Below are 19,909 nucleotides of genomic sequence, written 5' to 3'. Positions count from 1 at the left end.
TAGATTTCATTTTTGGTCCCATAATTATAACTTGTTAGGATCTAAATTATTAATACAAGACTAAATTTGTCAGAAAAAGACCAAATATGAGATGTTTGGGACTATGTTCGTAAAAAATGGACTAAATATATAAATATAGTAAGTGACAGGACAAAAATACTAATGACCTAAAGTTACAGGACCAAAAATCTAATTTTGCCTTTTCAAAATATGATCTTATAACTCTAAAAATATTTGAGAAGATGTATGAGTTTATAAAATCTTTTAAATAAGCATAATTAAACACCCTCCTAAAATTTATCTGCATGCCCAAAATAAAATACTGATCAGAGAGTACTTACAGATTATTCAGCAATATGGAACTCTCATGGCAGCAAAGAAAGTTATCAATTTTTATCAACTTAATTAACAAGTATTTTTCGATTATTTTTACTCATTAATTACTTAATTCTTAATCGTTAAAAAATTGAACTATTAGTTACTTTTTTCTTTCTTATACTTAAATGGGTAATTTGCATAACACCCTCTGTATTTTGTTGAAATAGCAATAAATCTCTCTATGTTAATTTTATAGGCAAACTAACCCTTTGTGTTTATAAAATAGAGCAATAAACCTCTCTCCATTACAAAATAATGGAGTGTATAACACTCACCTATTGTGAGAGTGGACCTCATTTTTTAGCCTTTTTCAAAATTACTTTAAGTGTATATAAATTATAAATTTCAAAACTCAAATTAAAATTTATATGCAATATAAAAATAACTTAAAATAATTATATATTATTAAATCAATTAAGTTTAATTTAAATATATTTTATTTATTTATAAATTATACTGATTAAATATCAAAATAGCAAAAAATTAAGGGTAATAGATCAGTAGAGCTGTTATTCTATTCCTCTCTCTGTTCGGAATAGGCAGCTCGGACTTGGTCTTGGCTTACAGATAGGCTTGCAGCCGGGTCTCAGCCACTCTCCTCAAGATGTTAGCTTCGAGCTGCTTCTACGAATCAGCTCTCGCCTCCTCTTTCGAAGGAGGTTCCCCGGTTGGAAAAAAGACCGATTAAAGAGAAAGACCTGAGGGCATTCTCTTTAAGACAACAACTTGCTGAAGCCTTCTCTATTCCCATATCAATTATTTTAAGTTATATTATTTATTACAAATTATATTTAAATTATTTAATATATAAAATTTCAAAAAATTAAATTATTTTTACTTTATTTTTTAAAAAATAGATATTTTATTTGTTTACCTTGTTCTCCATCATTGCGTTGTAGTGGATGGAGACAGAGGTCGCTCATCTTCTCTGGGAGATGGATCTGGCTACCGCCCCTTCAAAAGGGGGTGGCGAGGACAGCAGAAAGGGGCGATGCGAGGTCCCCCTTTTGTGAGTGGGTGACGGCGACGTCGCCCAGTCACCGATACAGATACATATATATACATTATATTTTATATATATTATATACAATTGTATTATATTTTATATATAAATATATATAAATAAAAAGATATATTTAATTAAATTACTTATGATTTGGACCATTCATTTTTTTGTAATTGAAGATCAATGATTGTTATAAAAAGGGTATAATGGTCAATTCAACAAAAAATTAAGTTCGTTAGGACTTACCTAACGGAATTTGAGGGTATTCAACATTTTGAATAACATAGGAAGTTTTTTTGCCTATTTTTTTTAACATAGAGAATTTCAGCTAAATTTTGAAAACAAAAAGGAGTTTTACGCAATTTATCCTACTTAAAATATATTTCTTCCGACTCCTAAAGATTTGAAATTGAATTTGAGATGAAAAATATTAAAAAGAAAACAAAAAGAACCTTGTTGTATTTATATAATATAAGGGTAATCTTATCTAAATATTTAGTCGTAGAGGGTTAAGAATTACACTTATTAATTTAAGTGGTGAATGTTACATCCGAAATAATTAAAGGGGTAAACTGTATTATATCTAAATTGTTTTTTCTATAAAAAAAAAAGAAAAATATAAATTGAAAAATATAACAATAATTTGCAATAAAAGATTAGAAGCGCAAACATTTGCGTTTGTCTAAATTTGTTTTGGTTTTCAATTTTTAAAAAGAATTAAAAAGAAAAAATTAAAATCGTTTCATGCCCACTTGGCTAAGAGAGACATACAACCAGCACCTAAAAGAAGAGAAGCATTGGCCCCCAATTGAAGCTTTAAATTGGTTTGCATTTTGTGACTCATAAAATCAGCAGAAAGGAGATCAACTAAGGCCATGTAGATCAATATTCCTGCCGATGCCGAGTTGAACACCCCTTCCACGATCAGCGCTGTCGGGCTCGTCTCACTGTAGATGTTGCTTAGTCCGATGCCAACGGCTATGCCTGTCGGGGTCGTAAGGGAGAAGAAAATCGCCATTAATGTTATTGCTGCCGCATCAAACTTGGCCTGTATACATATTTATACTTAGTAAAATTTTGTATTTGTGGCATGTAATTGTACTGATGATCATGCATATCGATAAAAGACACGAATCTCCAAGTGTCGGGATTTTGTGATTTTTAAAGAATAACATAAAAAGACATCTCAGTATGAGTATGATATAATAATACCTGTGTAATGCAACCTCCAAGACCAATGCCTTCGAAGAGCTGATGGAAGGTCAATGCACCAATGAGAGGTCTTATGGTTTTAGGACTGTCCGAAGCTCCTAAAGCAATGCCAATTATTACTGAGTGGACTATGATTCCCAGCTCCAAAACCTTCCACCAATAATATCAACACTGTCATAATCCTGAATTCTACTTATAAGATTACTATGATATAATTAAATCATCCAATATCATATAAAGATTATATAAACCATCAAATCACCCTCTGAAAAAAAAAAAAAAAAAAAGTTACCACCGTGATCTTATTTGTCATATAGAAGTATAATTTTATACTTAAAAATTAGTAGGGTAGTGTCACTAATCATCATTTGTGAGTGTAGAGAATTTTTATTTTTTATATATTAGTTGATGTGACACGCTGTTCCTGTGTATATATAATAAATAATTTTTCACCTTTAGAATATATTATGAATAAGAGTAAAAGATATAAACTAGTACATTACATTAATAAAAAGAAAGAAAGAAAAAAAATAATTTACCATTCAATATAAATTTTGATAAATTGAATAATTTAGTTATTTTATCAAGAATAATATTTTTTACTTCATAAAATATTAGTGGGGCAGTGTCATTAACCGCCGTTTGTAAATGTCGAAGGACTTTTCTTTTTATACTAGTCATTGTGGCACGTCGTTCCTACATTCATATAATAAATAAATTTTTACACTTTAAAATATACTTTAAATAAGAAAAAATATGTAAATCAATACATTACATAATAAAAAGAAAGAAAGAAAGAAATAATGATTGTCAATTAACATAAATTTTAAAAAGTTGAATAAGTTATATATTTTATCAATAACGGCAATTTTGACCTCACAAAAAAATGGCACGATAGTGTCGTTAATCGTTATTTATGAGTGTGGAATGACTTTTCTTTTTATATTAGTAGAGATATAAATTAATACTAGGGATAATTACACTTTCCTTCCCTGAGATTTGGTATAATTACACGAAGACCTCAGTTGGTTTGAGAAATTACATCCAGCACCCTTGAGGTTTGCTTCCGTCTAACAAATAAGTCCCTTCGTTAGTCATAATTCACTAAATTTGCTGATATTAATAGAAAAACTGAATGAAAATAAATATTTACCATCGATTGACTTATTAATGATTTATTGTAGGTCAAATAATTTTCTTTGAACTAAACTACCATTATAACAGTGAAATATAACGCGTGAAGACATATGAGGGTAATTTGGTCATAAAAAGATTTATTTGACCTGTAATAAGTCAGTAATAAGTCAATCGAGGGGTAAATATAGATTTTTTTCCAATTTGTTTGCTAACATCAATAAATTTGGTGAAATTTATCTAATAGAGGGACTTATTTTTTAGATGGAAGTAAATTTTAGGGATACTAAATATAATTTCTCAAACTATATAAGGTTTATGTGTAATTATACCAAATTTCAAAAAAAAGAATTGTTATTATCTCTTAATATTAATATAGATAGATAATCCCAAATGAGGGAAAAAAGGAAAAAAAAAAAAAAAACACTACTTTTGAACTGGTTCAATTTTCTTTCAAGGAACGTAAATACCTGAGAGATGACACGATGACGAAGCAGTTCAGTCTCCCCCGACTCCAACGACACCGCCCCATGCGTAGCATGCGTGTGAACCGGCACCATCCCTTCTTCCTCCTCCTCCTTCTTACAGTTCTTCTTCTCCGCCTGCCGTTGGTAATGCGCCGTCGCATACGTATCCACCATCAATGTCCCGATCGCCGCCACCATAGCAACGAACCCCGCGAACGGGAAATCCTCCCACGGCTTCTCCCCGAGACATGGCGATGTCAGGCTCTCAAACGCATCCGGCAAAACATGAATAAAACCCGTCGACAGAATCACTCCCGCGGCAAACGCCTTCAAGATGAAGAACAAGTTCCTCTCCGGGCTCAGCGCCGCCACCGTCCTGCCCAGCACCGGGAGGCAGACCCCGACGGCGCTGGCGGCCAGGATCGCCACAATGGCAGCGAGCTTGTACTTCAAAGCCCCAGCCCTGTTCCGATCTTCCTCTCCTTTGAGCTCGCAGGTGCATTCTGCCAACACAACCGCCGGAAGGAGAATGATGGAAGCCCAGAAGAAAGTTTTCATTCTAACAGAAGAGGAAATTCCCATTAAATCGAAATCTTGTTGTGGGATTTTACGATCAAGAATGGGTTTGATTTTAAAGGGGTGATTTTAGGAAAACATAGGAGGGATGAAAATGTCGACATATTTGAGAGTTTTAAGGAAACGGGAACATCGTCGTGATCAAAGAACCAAAGACCTTAGTGGAATCGCACTGCAAAATTTGCTTGTGATTTTAGTGCAAAACTGAATTAATATTAAGTGAGAAAAAGAAACATATTAATTCGATTTTATTTATTAAATTTTAGTGAAAAGAATAGTTGAAATTTGATGCATGTATGTCCGTATTTAGAATTGTAATATCCAATTTATATTTTGATAGTTATTTAATTACAATCATATATTTTATGCGTGTTACTTGAGAATAATGAAATACAAAGTATGAGTTTTAATATAACCTATGAAATTTAGCAAAAATACATAGCTAATTTGCTCGTCAAATTCGGGTCCGTTGCACTGTGCATAATTGATTATGAGATAATTAATTTTACAAAAATTAATATTAAAAAATGGATTACGATGTTTAATTTGTTTTTAATAAATAAATTTCAATACCAACCTCATAATTAAGGTAATAAAGGAATTAAAAAAATTTTAATTTCATTCTCCGTTGCTAGGAACATCAACTACTAAGCACCATATTATATTAAAGTTATGATTGGTATATAGGAATGGAGTGATAATAAAATCGATAATTTTATATATGTGATTGGTATAAGTAACAAAAAGAATTGATGATTTCATAGAAATTCCTATTTCCTAATTAGGAAAGGAATTAATGATTCTATCCTAACACGTGAATTATTTATTTCTTGAAAAATATTAATATCTTTATTAATATTACTAAGCATAAAATATTCTTTAATAGCATATATACCACATACTGTTATATTCTACATTTTTTATATTGACGCTAAAGTATGTAAGTAATAAATATTTATTAAAATTATTTAAATATATGAAAACATTCAATAATATATATTATAAATTTATAATTAATTTAAGATTTCAAAATAATATTTCTTAAGTAATAAGACGTTGCTAATTAGTTGGTGTTTTTTTATTTTATTATTTATAAAATATATAAATAAGTAATTTTTAAAAAAGATTAATTTAATTTTTTTTTTCATTTCTTTGATATACAAAAAAGATATATCAAAATCATTCTATTCCTACTTTTATTCCATTAGTAAGTTTATTCTTTATAGCCCAAGACACATACGATGTGAGCCTCATCAACAAATGACCAGTCAACCAAATTTTTCTTCAATTGCAAACTTTTGTATCATAGAGTGCTAAAATCTAAGCCAATTGCTTAGACATTCACGGGAATAAATTGCCAAGAAAATATCAAGAATTAAGAAGGAAATTTCATTCTATTTGCGTAGAAAGTTATCTACAGAACATGTGTCTGCAATCCCATTTATACACAGCAAGAAGTGGTTAACAACTAACCAACTGTTTCTCGTGAAGAAGAGGTCAAAAACGGATAGTAAGAGTCTCACTAGCCAAAATAACGACTTTATAAGTAAAAGAAAAAGACGTGTCCATATGCTGCAGCCTTCTTTCCTTCTTCTTCACTCTGCTCTGAGTCCTTTCAACTCTGTGCAGCTGTTTGATCTTTTCTTCCTTTCAGTTCATGAATTCCAGCAGCCCCCTCGCAAGCTGGAATTGAGTCTCCAGTAACCAATCCCAGCTTGGAGTATAGGTAAGAGAAGGTGTTCCTTGTCAACACCTTTGTGAATAAGTCTGCCGTTTGTTCTTTGGAAGCAAGGTACATAGGCTGAATTAGTCATTCTTTGAACTTATCCCTCACAATGTGACAGTCTATCTCAATATGTTTTGTCCGTTCGTGGAAAAATGGGTTTTCAGTTATATGAAGCGCAGCTTTGTTATCACAATAAAAGGGTTAAAACTTGTATCTGTAGTTCCTTAAGCAGATTATTCACCCATACGATTTCGCACACAGTAGCAGCCATGCTCCTATATTCTGCCTCAGCTGAGGATCTAGAAACAGTAGTTTGTTTCTTTGATTTTCATGAAATAGGGCTAGTACCCACGAAGATGCAATATCCAGTGATTGATCTCCTTGTCCTTTTGCAAGTTGCCTAATCTGCATCAGAAAAGGCTGTGAGATTAAGCTTATTATTTGCTGAGTAAAACAAACCTGATGTGGGGTTCCCTTTCAAATATCTGATCAGGTAAGTTGCAGCATGCCAATGTTCTTCACAAGGCTCTTGAACAAATTGGCTCAATTGTTGTGTGGCAAAACAAATATCCGGTCTTGTGAACTCAAGGTACAACAATCTTCCTATGAGCCTTCTGTATCTGCTTGCTTCTTTCAAGGGCTTCCCTGATTCTAGGGGAAAATTTAGCCCAGGAGACAAAGGTGTTAAAGTTGATTTCCCTTCTTCCAAGCCAACATCTCTTATGATGTCCTGAATGTATTTATTTTGTGACACCATCAGCCCCTTTTGTGATCTGTGAAGCTCAAGACCAAAGAAGTATTGTGCTTCCCCAAGGTCTTTTATAGTAAAGAGATTGTCTAAATATCTCTTCACATCTTCTATTAGGTCTCTTGTTGCTGCAGTAATGAGAACATCATCTATTCCATCTATTTTAAAAGGCAGATGACAGACAGTGTCCTTGCTAGGGTGTCCTAACCTATTATGCCATATGCTAGCTTGTTTGCTTTCCCTTTTTTGATGGCTCAGGTCTTCAACACAATTTTGGAAATGAGCCACATGCTTGGGAGTTTCTTGCTTCCTGCAATACTGATCATGTTTAAGGAGGTATAGCTTTCCTCTCTTATTACCTATAGCAATGACCTTTTTAGTCACAAGGTCCTGCACAAAGCATTGAAAATTGGTAAAGAGTACACTCGTATTACCTGTCTCACATAATGCATTAATATACAGAAGGTTATGTTTAAAATCGGGTATGTAAAGCACATTCTTGAGCATCAATTTATCAGAAACTCTTATGTCTCCTATCTGTTTTATCTGATACATATTCCCATCAGGCAATTTAACAAAATTCATAGTGTTAGGCTTCCTCATATTGTGAAACAGGTCTGGATTCATGGATATGTGAGCTGAAGCACCGCTGTCCATGATCCAGTTTTCTTCAGAAACAGATAAATTTTTATAAAAGAGAGTACCTGTAAAGTTGACAGAGTTTTCTGCATATGTACTGTTGGAATAGTTCTGGGAAAAGTCTGAGCTATGTAAAGCTCTTTTTACCTCAGCCTTGATTAATTCTGACAGGTGGCTTTCATTGTGAGGTGGGCCTTGGTTGTTTCTTTTTCCTTCTTCCATATATGCATTGAATGATCTGTTGAACATAGGCTTGTTTCCTCCTTTTCTTTTCTTTATGAGGTCATCATACCAGTCAGGATAGCCATTAAGTTCAAAAAAGCCCTCTCTCAAGTGCTCTGTTTTCTTTCAGTAAGTGCAGTATGTCTGTTTCTTTTCAGTGGCAATCCTTTTCTTGATTGGATTTTTGAATGCATTATGCTTTCTTGTGTCCATGGTCTGGACAGCCATGACCTCCTCTTTGTCAAGCTTAAGATTCCTCGAATTAACTTCTCTTTGTTTCTCAACCTGCAAGATCATATAATATGCTTTCCCTATTGAGGGCAATGGATCCATCAGTAAAATTTGATTACGAACATGGTCATATGCATCATTTAAACCCATTAGAAACTGAATTAGCTGGGTAAAAGAAATCTTCTCTGCAAATTTTGTTCCAGCTCCGCAGGAACACACAGGTACTGGATTCAAGCTTGTCATTTCATCCCATAGTTTCTGGAGCTTGAAGAAGTAAGCGGCTAAAGTTTTGTTTTCTTGTGAAACAGTACTGACTTCTCTTTGTATTTGATATAAAAGGGGTCCGTTGCTCTGACCAAATTTTGCCTCAAGATAAAGCCAAAGACTTCTTGAAGAGGTTGTGTATAAGAAAGCCTCTGCTATATCTTTTGATATAGAGTTTAGGATCCAAGATACTACCATACAGTCTGTCTTTCTCCATTGCTTGATTTCATTGATGTCTGATTCAGGTCTGAGGCAACTTCCATCTATGAAACCTTTTTTTCATCTTGCGCCAAGAGCAAATCTAATTGATCTGACCCATGTGAAGTAATTACTTCCATCAAAGGGTGTTGTAACTAGGCTTATGCCTGGATTATCCCCTCCTTGTAGCCTCATGTTTTCTGAGAAGTTCTGTTGTTTTGTCTCATCCTGTTTTCCTCCTTCTAAAGGTTTCTTGTCAGCCATAGTAATCCCTCTATCTTTTGGAATGAATATGGATCTTTTTTGCTCTAATACCATGCTAAAATCTAAGCCAATTGCTTAGACATTCACGGGAAAAAACTGCCAAGAAAATATCAAGAATCAAGAAGGAAATTTCATTCTATTTGTGTAGAAAGTTATCTACAGAACATGGGTTTGCAGTCCCATTTATACACAGCAAGAAGTGGTTAACAACTAACCAACTGTTTCTTGTGAAAAAGAGGTCAAAAACGGATAGTAAGAGTCACACTAACCAAAATAGCGATTTTATAAGTAAAAGAAAAAGACGTGTCCATATGCTGCAGCCTTCTTTCCTTCTTCTTCACTCTGCTCTGAATCCTTTCAATTCAGTGCAGCTGTTTGATCTTTTCTTTGATATACAAAAGAGATATATCAAAATCATTAGTAAGTTTATTCTTTATAGCCCAAGACACATACGATGTGAGCCTCATCAACAAACGACCAGTCAACCAAATTTTCCTTCAATTGCAAACTTCTGTATCATAGAGAGCAAGTCAGGGACGACACACACTGTATTGCATATACGAATAAATTGGTTTAAATATATTTTTGTTCATATAATTTCGGTACTTTAGTATTTTTATTCTTTATTTTATAGTTATAAAATAGTTTTATAACTTTTTGATATTTCATAATTTTGGTATCGGCAATATGACTTTATTCAATCAAGTTTTGTAAAATTCGGTATCGAAAGAGCCAAAATTATAAGGCACACGTGATTTCTTTCGTCAATATGTAAAATTCAGCATCGAAGGATAAACACTACAAAAAGAGGCGGGATTTAGGAACGGTTTTCTCTTTTTTTTTTTTTGTATTTGGAACGATTTGCAAGACACCGAACTTATTTGGAGCGGTTTTTGGAACGATTGAAAATTCGTCCATACAAATGGCGTTATAAAAATTTAGGAACGCATCAGGCAAAACTATTCCTATGTGGGATGGGAATTGTAACAATATTACAAAAACGTTCCTAATATTGATTTTGTCAAAAAAAAAATTTAATTGGAATGGTTTTGATGTAATTTGGAATGGCTACATTATTTTTGTCGGTACTTCTGAAACGGTCTTTATAATACTTGTGCCTGAATTTTGAAACTATTTTTAGTTGTATCCTTTCGTCCGCTTTATTTCATACAAACTCCATCCCCTGTTCCAGATCGTCGGGCGTTGGATGACAAGTTCTGAAAACTTCTCCAAAATGCTGATAAATAAGTCCCCGAATCCCTTCTTCATCTTCAACTAAACAACCATCATCACTCTTCAGTCTTTTGATGTGGTTCACTCTCTTATGCTCAATCGTTGCAGCGTGGAAGAATGAGGTGTTTTTATCCCCTAGGTTCAGCCAGTGTTTCTTCCCTTGTTGCTTCCAATATAATTCCTTCCAATATCAGTCAGAATTATTCCATTTTAGCTTCTCCTGGGATAGCTCCTTTTCTAAGGATAATTAGTCTCTCTTCGAGTTTTTAATCCTTTTTCCAATACTATTCTCTCTGGAACAAGTATTCAATTTTTTCAAGTTTGCCCAGCATATGAATAGTCTGGTTAAGAAATTGTCATTGCTTGTTCCTATTGTGTTAGTAGGCCATCTTCTTGTAATGACTTTATTGCAATCTTCTTGTCCAACACGTGCCGCTTTGAACCTGAATGGTTTGTTAACTTGGTGTGACTAAACTTTTGGAGGCTCCATTCAGACTAATAGAGGAGAGATGTTAAACCTGAGCATTTGGAAAAAGTTTCATCCACTGATCACTAGCACAAGCTCTACAAAATTATGTTTAGGCTCGCATGGTGGTTGCACCATGTAAATGGATGTCCTTCGAATCCAAGGTCAAGCAGACCATTCTTTTCTAAAGCTGTCTTGAAATCCTTCATCTGCCAGGGAGGCCGTGTGTTGCCTCCTTCCTTTTCTAAGTTGTCTAGAATTTCATTGAAATCTCCTATACAAAACCATGGGCGACATGATTTTGCATACAGTTGGGAGAGCAACGCCAAATTTTCTTTTTGTCGGCTGCTTTCGGTTCACCATCAATTCCAAACAATCTCCAAACTGGTGACTGATTGTCATATTTAATTGAGGCGTCGATATGGTTCTTCGAGTATGATTGAATGGTGGCATTAATTTGTTTTCTCCACATCAAAGTCAGCCCCCACTCTTGCCAATGGACTCAACACATAAACCATGGATATTTAACGACCATTTAATACCATCGATTCTTCTAGCGTTGCACTTAATTTCTTTAAAAAAAAAAGTAAGTCGGGTTTTAGAGATCGGATCATCTCCCTAAGGACTTGAATTGTCCAATGGGCCCCAAACCCCTAATAGTTCCAAAATAGAGTAATTATTGGTTTCGGCTGGGTTGCTCTACAGTCCTTGCCGCTGAGTTGAAAAAGCTATGTTTAGGGAGTTCCTCGTCCACCATTCTGTGAGTAACATTAGCAATAATATCCAACAATGTAGGGTTAGCATCTAAAGATTTTCTTTTTGTTGACTGAAAGGATACGCCTGATAAGGTGATGGGAAGGTATTGTGATGTTGAGTCTGGGTTGGTGTGATTTCTCTTTCCTTGTGACTAGAGTATTGCTCTGGAATTGGAAAGGGTATTATCAACATCAGTTATGGGGTTAAAAGGCAAGCAGGCGGGGATCTTTTCTGGGAAGGTAAGGGTGTTTGGTATAGTAGGGGAGTAGTAGTTTAAGCCAGGTATTTGGAAAAAACGAGTTGGGGTATCCTCTACTTGATTGATTGGAGCGAAGGGGGCCCTCTGGTGTTTGTCGGATTGGTTGTGGTTTTGGCTATTCGGGTTCGGGAAGACAATGTGAAGCTGGTGATTCTCAGGTACAACATGGATAGGCTTGGTGAGTTTGACACCACTATGACTTTGAATCATGTTCCCCTAAGGTGAATTTGAGGTGTTGTTGAAAGAGTGATGTGAGGAAGACGCCTCTGAGAAATTACCAAATACCGAAGGGCCTTTAGATTGACTCAGTAGTGAAGGTAGGTCGTTGTGTGCTTCTAACATATCCTTGAGAATTGGAAGCTTCTAGTATGTTCCTGGAATTGTGTGGATGAGGAGCTTGGAGCCATGGACCAAAGGGTATCCTCCTCTGGATTAATAAAATCTAGTCGAAGCTACTTCTCATAGGATTTCGCCAGATGTCCTAAACAACCACATAGGTAGCAGAAATTTAGTAGTTTCTCATATGTAAAAGAGATTAATTGTTCATCCCCAACAATCGTCACGGATTCGAAGGACTCTTCTAATAGGCTTGGTGATGTTTAAATTGACTCTGATTCTCAACGAGGCACCCAATAAACCAGTGGAATGATCTATATCAATATCCTTGAATTGCCCGATTTGATTGCCCATGAAACGTGTGATATCCTTATTCATCTTTCGAATGGCAAATCGTGAATGTAAGCGTGAAAATCACACCACCAAGTCCAATGTCACCGGATTCTCTTATGCGGCCACTTAATTTAGCACTAGGAGTTTTTTCTCATAAGCCCAAAGAGAGTTGTCAAATACTCAGGTTCTATCCATATGATTATCTAATCGGAATAGAACACGGTTTCCCTCTATCATCTGTATGTTAAGCCCTCTAATTGGATTAAAAGCCATGGTGATTGTGGGCCGAAAAGCTTCGAAGAAAGATTTATGCGACAAAAGTCTACCCACCATACAGAATCCTGGCAGATCTGAATCTCCATGCCACAGACCTAGGGGGATCTCAACACCATCTGCCTCATCCGGAGACAGTGAAAGGTGTCTCCCGAGTTTTGAGATTTCACAATCCATAGCCCCAGATCGTACTAGGGCTGGCCTAAGTTTGTATCAAACAGAGTGGAAAAGACAATTAAGTAGATCTACTGTACCCTGAGTGAAAACCAAAAAAGCATAAAATCAAAGTATCAACCCTATCAAGGATCATGAAAGAAAGCGAGAGTAAGAGATAAGGAAAAAGGAGAAAATAAATAGATTAAGGGGGAATTAGCATCCATGAAGCTCGTAAGCATCGGAATAAATACCAGTGTATGATAGTGATGGTGAAACCTCGAAAGGGATAAAACCAAAAACAGCAAGGAAGGTCTCTGTTATGGCTATCCTAAAGACACACTCTCAAGAAGTAAGAAGAAAAATAGATCTCTCTTAACAAGAGAAAAAAGCTACCATAACGAGAGAAAAAAAATCCCGATCTTGCATTACTACACATTTGAATACAAATTGAATATTATAGCGAATCAATTTAGCAGGCCAAGCACACAGACTATTATTACATAAACGTAATGACAACCATTGTTAGGAACATGACCAACAAATGGAATCAAATGTCCAGCAATAATAACCTATCAACACCATGTGTCAACAGTTGTATTGGGTAAAGACAGTCACAATTGTCGTCACATGCACATCACATGTCCAAGGAACCACCTTAAGCAACTTCCTACCTGTGAATTGTTAGCTTCACTTACGTGGTACCAAGTGTTTGTCAAATGTTAGTATATATTGCATTTTAATATTTAAATTATAACATATAGCTCTTCATATTCCATGAATTGATGTTGAGATTAGTAGTATTGATGGATGATTATGGTCATAATATTTGTAATATTTCTTCTTAAATACCATCATCCCACTACTACACCATATTCATACATATTACTAGCAATTTATCCCCACTATCTCTGTAACTCATCACATAATTGTCCACTGATTCATATTAAAATAATGGATGATTTTTACACCTATAATAGGGAGCATCATTCTTTTTTTTTATACACACATATACACATATACTACATACGATTATTCTATAAGAGAGTTATATTTGTTGTAGGAAGGTATTTTTTTTTTTTTTTTTGTGGAGCTTTGGACTCTACTACTTATCTAGAGTGAGAGATCATATGATGTTGTCGGGCCGTTGTATCTTACAGTGGACAAGTTAAGAGTGATACTGCTAGACCAATGAGAATATTTTGGTGCAGTGGGTTTGAATCTCCTTAAATAGAGCGAGATATTCACACCTCAACTTGAAGATTTGTTTTTATTTTTTCAACTGCAACTATTATTAAGACAATAATTTTAAGTAGATTCAAATGGGTACAGTTAAAAAATCAACGGATGTCAGTGAGGGAGATCTCAACAAGTCCTTTCGCTTCAATAGTACCCATTTCAAGATATGGAAGGGTAAAGTATTTTTTACCTAAACCTTCTCAAGGTTTCTTATATTCTCATTGAGAAAAATCCAAACAAGGTCGATGACAGTAATATGAATGATGATGAGTATGTTATCTACCAAGAGAAAGTGGAGAACTACAACAATGATGCGTTCAAATATCGGTATTATCTTCTGAACTTTTTATATGATAATTATGTTTATTATGATAGAATATACTCTATTGTAAAGAAAATTTGAAAAGTATTGTAGAGTAAGTATAATATCGAAAAGGCGGGTGCGAAAAAATATGCTGCTAGCAAATTTTTTTTTCTTCCAATAGTAGATAACAAATCAGTTGTTGATCAAGCTCAAGATTTTATTAGATTGTTGGAGAGCTTAAGTTGGAGGACATCAGAATTGGAGATAACCTCATTGTGTCGCATCATTTACAAACTTCCACCTTCATGGAAAGAATTTCATAGAACAATGCGCCACAAGCAAAAGGAAACGACTCTTGAAATGTTGATAATGCGAACCTGCATGGAAGAAGATGCAAGGAGTCAAAATGTAATGAACAATTGACTTTATCATTCAAAAATTAGATTATTTATAATAAGAGTTTAGAGAACGACACAAGCACCCAAATAAATGAAAATCACAAATCAGATCTCACAATATATGAAATCAATTACGTATCTTTAACAAAAAATATAGAAATTAGCTGAGCATTTTAACGAGAAACACAAGAGAGAGAGAGAGAGAGAGAGAATTTTATAAAATGCAACGATAATAGATGAGAGATGTCTTAAATTACATCACCTATTTATACTAATTTATTTCCTAATAAAACTAGATACCACTTTCCTTTCTAGAAGAAAATAAATATTCCTAATAAAACTATTGTTTATTAACCTAATAATAATTTAAAGGAAGGTAAAAGTCAGCCATCTTTTCCAGAGAATTCGCCCATCTTTGTCACAGTAAATGTGGGCACATCAACTGGAATCTACAAATGTTCTTCTCTGCAATATTTTTTTTATTTTAAATGTAAATTTCATTATATATAAACAAGTTGTAAAATATGACAGTAATTGAATATGACAGAGAAGGGACTGATAGTTCCCCTAAGGTATTTTTCCTTTGGCAAAATCTTCATCCACACTAATTACAATTTGATGACTATCAAAACAACAAGAACCAAAAACATCAATTGAAGAGAAATAACAGCAGCAGATCAAATAAAAGCCTAAAAAGACTTGAGTAACATCTACTGCCATGTCCACAAAAGGATTTACTTTTAATCTACTCTATGAAAATCTTTGATCCTTTGTACAACACAAGTACAGATTAGGCGACAGCATGATTAGCAGGGACTCATATATTCCCATCACTGTCATAGTATTCCTCATAATCATAATATTCTTCATCGTCCTCGAAATAGTACTCTTCATAATCATCACCGTCATCGTCGTCATCGTCACTACTACTCTTATGGCCATTTGACAGCAAACCCCTCACTTGTTGTCCTCTTAAACTCCCCTGAATTCGGTCTCTAATAGCAGTCCCCTAAAACAAAAGTTGAGACGAAAAGTTGATATTAGGCATAAAAACTGGAGTATATGGAAGATCATAGGCAGTCAAAACTCAAAAGTTCATGAGAGAGTTACTCACCATTTTATGGCAACCTTCCTCAAACATTTCAAGAAACCCAGCAACCCATCGATCAGCATTCTCAACCCACACATTAGGATGCACACCAGCTGTTTTTGCAACAGTTTGTATCTGAAACACAGTTTTAAATGAATACATGCAAGAAAACGTGATTGATGAAGGCTGAACAATATGATATAGATAACAACTTGACATTAAATAGAATACAATCAATGCTAAATCCAAGATATTTGAATTCACACGACCATGCAGGGTTTAATAACTGAGTACAGGTCCTACAGGAGTACAATTAACAATCGTATTATTATCATCAAAAGAGAGAACTTTGATGATAGTCTGATGTGGTGGCATTTTATTCCCTTATGTTCAGGTCTAGAGAAAACTTCAAATCAGGTAACCTTTAAGAAAAAGAAAGGTCAGAGAGAAACATTTTACCATGAGCATAATCAAGGTACCAATATGAATATCAAACCTAACTAAATTAAAATAAATTAAACCTACCTTCTTGCCCAACAGTCAACACATCCGCCAAGAAAGACGAAAACACATTTTTTTGCCTAAAGTGATTATGATTTCTTCCTACTTATCTTTTCCCGACCCTCCAAAATAGTTGTCAAAGGAATGACCTGGAACCCTAAATTTATGTTCTGAACTTGAATTATCAACCGAACTTAAAGAGTTGGCTATAGAGCCTGCTTGTAGTACCCACTGTAAATGGTGAAGACAAGTGCGCTACTTATGTGGAGTTGTATGCCAGATGTATATAATATTGTGCTCCATTTTAATAGTTTCCTCTTCTTATCACCTGCCACTTTAAAAACATAAATATGCTGAAAGGCATTATTCTACTTAAACTTTTGTGATTCAGTATAGATAATAAGTTGAAATTGGACAAGAGAACAAATAAGCCAACATTTTCATCAAAAAGAGTACCTTTTCACCCACTTTCTCTTGATGCTCCTTGACTTTCTCTTGCAGTTTCTTCAGTCTCATATTCACTCTCAGTCGCTTTTCCTGCCCATATGAGAGAGAATCATAAAAATCACCAGTGTTATTGATACCAAAGTCACTAATACCAAACCAGGTTTTAGTAACCCAAGTAGGCAGATGAATTGAGGTACATCGTTATCAATTCATGACAACGAACAAGAATATATGGAATTGTCATACCTTAACATAACTGAGGTTAAGCTCCTTCCTTGTATATCCACGATCCAAATTGCGCATCACATATTGGTTATAATCCTTTACTATTCTCATAATGACATCTGATGTAGAAATTCCATCTGTCCTTTTAGTCTCTTTAAATCTTCCAACAGCTTTCACCTATATTTAGAGGTTAATAACCTATGATAATTAGGTGTCAACAAGCAAAAGAGACACCGCCCACTGAAAAGCATAGAAACTTTAGAGAAAATATTTATCAAATCAAAAAATTATGGATAGAATAAAATTCTTACAAATTCATAAACATCCTTTCCAGCTCCACTTGCATCAGCATAACTGTAAAAAGGTGACATTGCCCCAAGGGCATAAATGAATGGTTGCTGGAATTTTGAATAAATAGTTTTAAGCCAAACCTACTTATTCAGTAAGTGAAATGCGAAATTTTTATCATGAAACCAGTTCAATTCAGTCACATGGTTATTACCGTACCATTTCTGATATCAACACTTAATTGAGAGTCAATTACACTAATCAATGCAAATCTTTATCAAGCTAATCTATGTTCTTGGCATATTGATGCATAATAACGAAAAGAAGTGCTCTTACAAACAGTTTCTGTGATTGCATGCAAAAACTTATTATTCTGAATTTATTTTAATCGTATTTCATCTAATGCTTATGTTTGATCCAAGATCATTCCGCATGCAATACAATTTCTTATGATAAAACTGAAGAGACGGAGAGGACTACAAGAGAAACAAAGGTTATTCTGTGTTTTAATTTTTGCGAACAGAGTATAACTCAATTGGCTGATCAAGGGTAAGTATCTAGAAAGCTTTTACATCATATCAATAGGGGATCCAATAAATTTTGGATTCTATCCATTAATTTAAAAAGAACTGCATGTGGTACAAAAATAAGGAGTTTTAGAGTAACAAATCAGATAGCCAAACCTAACTCAATTTCAACTTCTTTCAGGGAGTTCATCAAGGCACCATTTGGCAAATTTTATGCTTTAAATATATGCTGAAATCCATAAAAATATCAAGAAGTAATAAGATTGAAAACTTTTGGGGATATTTGCAGAACTACTAAAATAAGAGGAGAAAGGTGGAAAAATATTTGGTCATGAGTTACAACAGCAGCTTAAAGTTTGAAAGTTAAATTCTTTGAAATCGTGATGAACTAAAAGAATATGACCGCATAGTAAAGGACAAACATGTCAATTGCATAGATGCAATATTTATAAAGATACGGAAAGACACATATATAAATAAATTGGCCAGTTCAGTTCAGGAACATTATTACTTCAATGGGTTGTTAATTCTCTATGAAAACGTCTGCAGATTGAAAAAACTACCATTAGTTGAATAAGTCTCGACCTGCTCTTAATTAATATTTCAGCCTAACTTTTGGAGAGGATGGAGGTAATGAAAACAACTCAAAATGCTTAATGTAGCTAAAAGCTCATAAGCATTAAGGTAAGAGCTCAGCAAACAACAGCAAGAGTTAGCATTTTGACTTAAATGATTTTAGCTAACAACCCAACTTCCATTGTAACCCCTAGCAGATTTTGTATTAGAAGTTAAAGTGATTATCATTTCTAAATCAAAGTGCTAAAGCCACTGACAGATAAAGGAGAGAAAGTATAAAAGCCTTCTTTTATCTTTTCAGCATCTTCAAATAACATTATCCAAACTTCTGTTGTGAAAGGAAACTTTCGAAATGAGAAACTCTTACGGTAGAGAATCATGAGCCACATAATCAATTTTGTTTCTGTCAAGAAACTCTTGATTTATTACCCATGGGGCATCAGGAATAACCTCATCAACCCACCTGAGAAAGAAAAGCTAGATGTCAAATAATTTCATGTAATCAACAAGCGATGGAGTTATTAAAAGAAGCATAAAAATTGAACAAACTACGAGTCATCCAATTACTAAAAGTAATATTCCAAGAATCATGCTTCACGAATAACATAATGCATGCGGTCATGCACAACTCATGATAGCTTGCATGCAGAACGGAAATGATTAGAACACCAGATCATAATCATTAATCTTATCATGCCAAAAGCTTCCAATGGACATCCTCAAGTAAGAATGCAAGAAGTTACATACCACTTCATGTACACTACCAAATACAACCAACCCTCTGACAGTGGCTAAACTGCATTAAGTAAGCTATAAATGTCGTCAAATGAAGCCTCCACAAATGCAAACAAAGACACACAAAATGCACAAGAGGGAAAAGAACCACACTTGCAATGACGAAGGGATTCATAGCGCTCTGATTCGGTCATAACAGTCTTGCCCTTGTACTTATGCGTAGTCTCATCATTGCAGCATCCCACCAGCAAGTATGTATTCGGGAACCTGCATAGACACATGGCACCATAAGACGATTCGCAATAACTAGTAAATAGCACCAAATAGGTACATACTCATTAACCTAGAGAAATTAACAACCCAGGCAGAATTCATATCTTAACATCAATTTGATCCCAGAAAGAGAAAAATTACGCTGATGCTAATTCAAAAGACTAAAATGAAAGGGTCAAAATACGGAAACATGATCTTACATAATCCTATTCACCAACAAAAGCAACACGGAGAGAAAACCAAACACGAGATTAACGAGTAAAAGTAACAAAATTTCAACAACCAAGAACAAACCCACAAACATTCAGAAAAATTCAAAGTTTCAAAAACAAATACTAACATGTAACGTGAGAAAATGGAAGTAAAAAACCAAACACTGGGGCATAATATCTGGCAACCCATCAACAACCACAAATAACAGTACCTGCCCAA

The 19,909-nt window shown here is 34.4% G+C and overlaps 2 protein-coding genes across 2 annotated transcripts in view; both read right to left on the bottom strand.

Moving 5' to 3' along the window:
* LOC105167441 (zinc transporter 5) lies at window positions 2,002-4,924 on the bottom strand. The gene is made up of 3 exons (XM_011087159.2): window positions 4,201-4,924; window positions 2,597-2,746; window positions 2,002-2,432 (listed from the first exon to the last, which is right to left on the bottom strand). The coding sequence occupies exons 1-3, from the start codon at window positions 4,777-4,779 to the stop codon at window positions 2,127-2,129; spliced, it is 1,035 nt and encodes a 344-aa protein (XP_011085461.1). The 5' UTR covers window positions 4,780-4,924; the 3' UTR covers window positions 2,002-2,126.
* LOC105167440 (choline-phosphate cytidylyltransferase 2) overlaps window positions 15,355-19,909 on the bottom strand; it is a 5,006-nt gene continuing 451 nt past the window's right edge. Inside the window, exons 3-9 of the mRNA XM_011087158.2 lie at window positions 19,358-19,471; window positions 18,837-18,932; window positions 17,390-17,432; window positions 17,100-17,255; window positions 16,863-16,943; window positions 15,930-16,040; window positions 15,355-15,824 (exon numbers count right to left, since the gene is read on the bottom strand). Coding sequence (XP_011085460.1) covers window positions 15,633-15,824; window positions 15,930-16,040; window positions 16,863-16,943; window positions 17,100-17,255; window positions 17,390-17,432; window positions 18,837-18,932; window positions 19,358-19,471 — 793 coding nt within the window. The 3' untranslated portion in view covers window positions 15,355-15,632. The remainder of the gene's footprint in view (window positions 15,825-15,929; window positions 16,041-16,862; window positions 16,944-17,099; window positions 17,256-17,389; window positions 17,433-18,836; window positions 18,933-19,357; window positions 19,472-19,909) is intronic.

This window comes from Sesamum indicum, linkage group LG8 (assembly GCF_000512975.1).
Source record: "Sesamum indicum cultivar Zhongzhi No. 13 linkage group LG8, S_indicum_v1.0, whole genome shotgun sequence".
Classification (NCBI taxonomy): domain Eukaryota; kingdom Viridiplantae; phylum Streptophyta; class Magnoliopsida; order Lamiales; family Pedaliaceae; genus Sesamum; species Sesamum indicum.
Note: the sequence above shows the minus strand (reverse complement) of the source record. Positions and strands in the feature narration are given on the sequence as shown.

What these genes read in the sequence shown, in the direction of transcription:
- LOC105167441 (XM_011087159.2), bottom strand. Translation starts at nt 4,779, where the DNA reads ATGGGAATTTCCTCTTCTGTTAGAATGAAAACTTTCTTCTGGGCTTCC. An exon ending in GTCATCGTGTCATCTCTCAG is followed by an intron (nt 2,747 to 4,200) that starts GTATTTACGTTC and finishes TATTGGTGGAAG; the next exon opens with GTTTTGGAGCTGGGAATCAT. An exon ending in TTGGAGGTTGCATTACACAG is followed by an intron (nt 2,433 to 2,596) that starts GTATTATTATAT and finishes ATATGTATACAG; the next exon opens with GCCAAGTTTGATGCGGCAGC.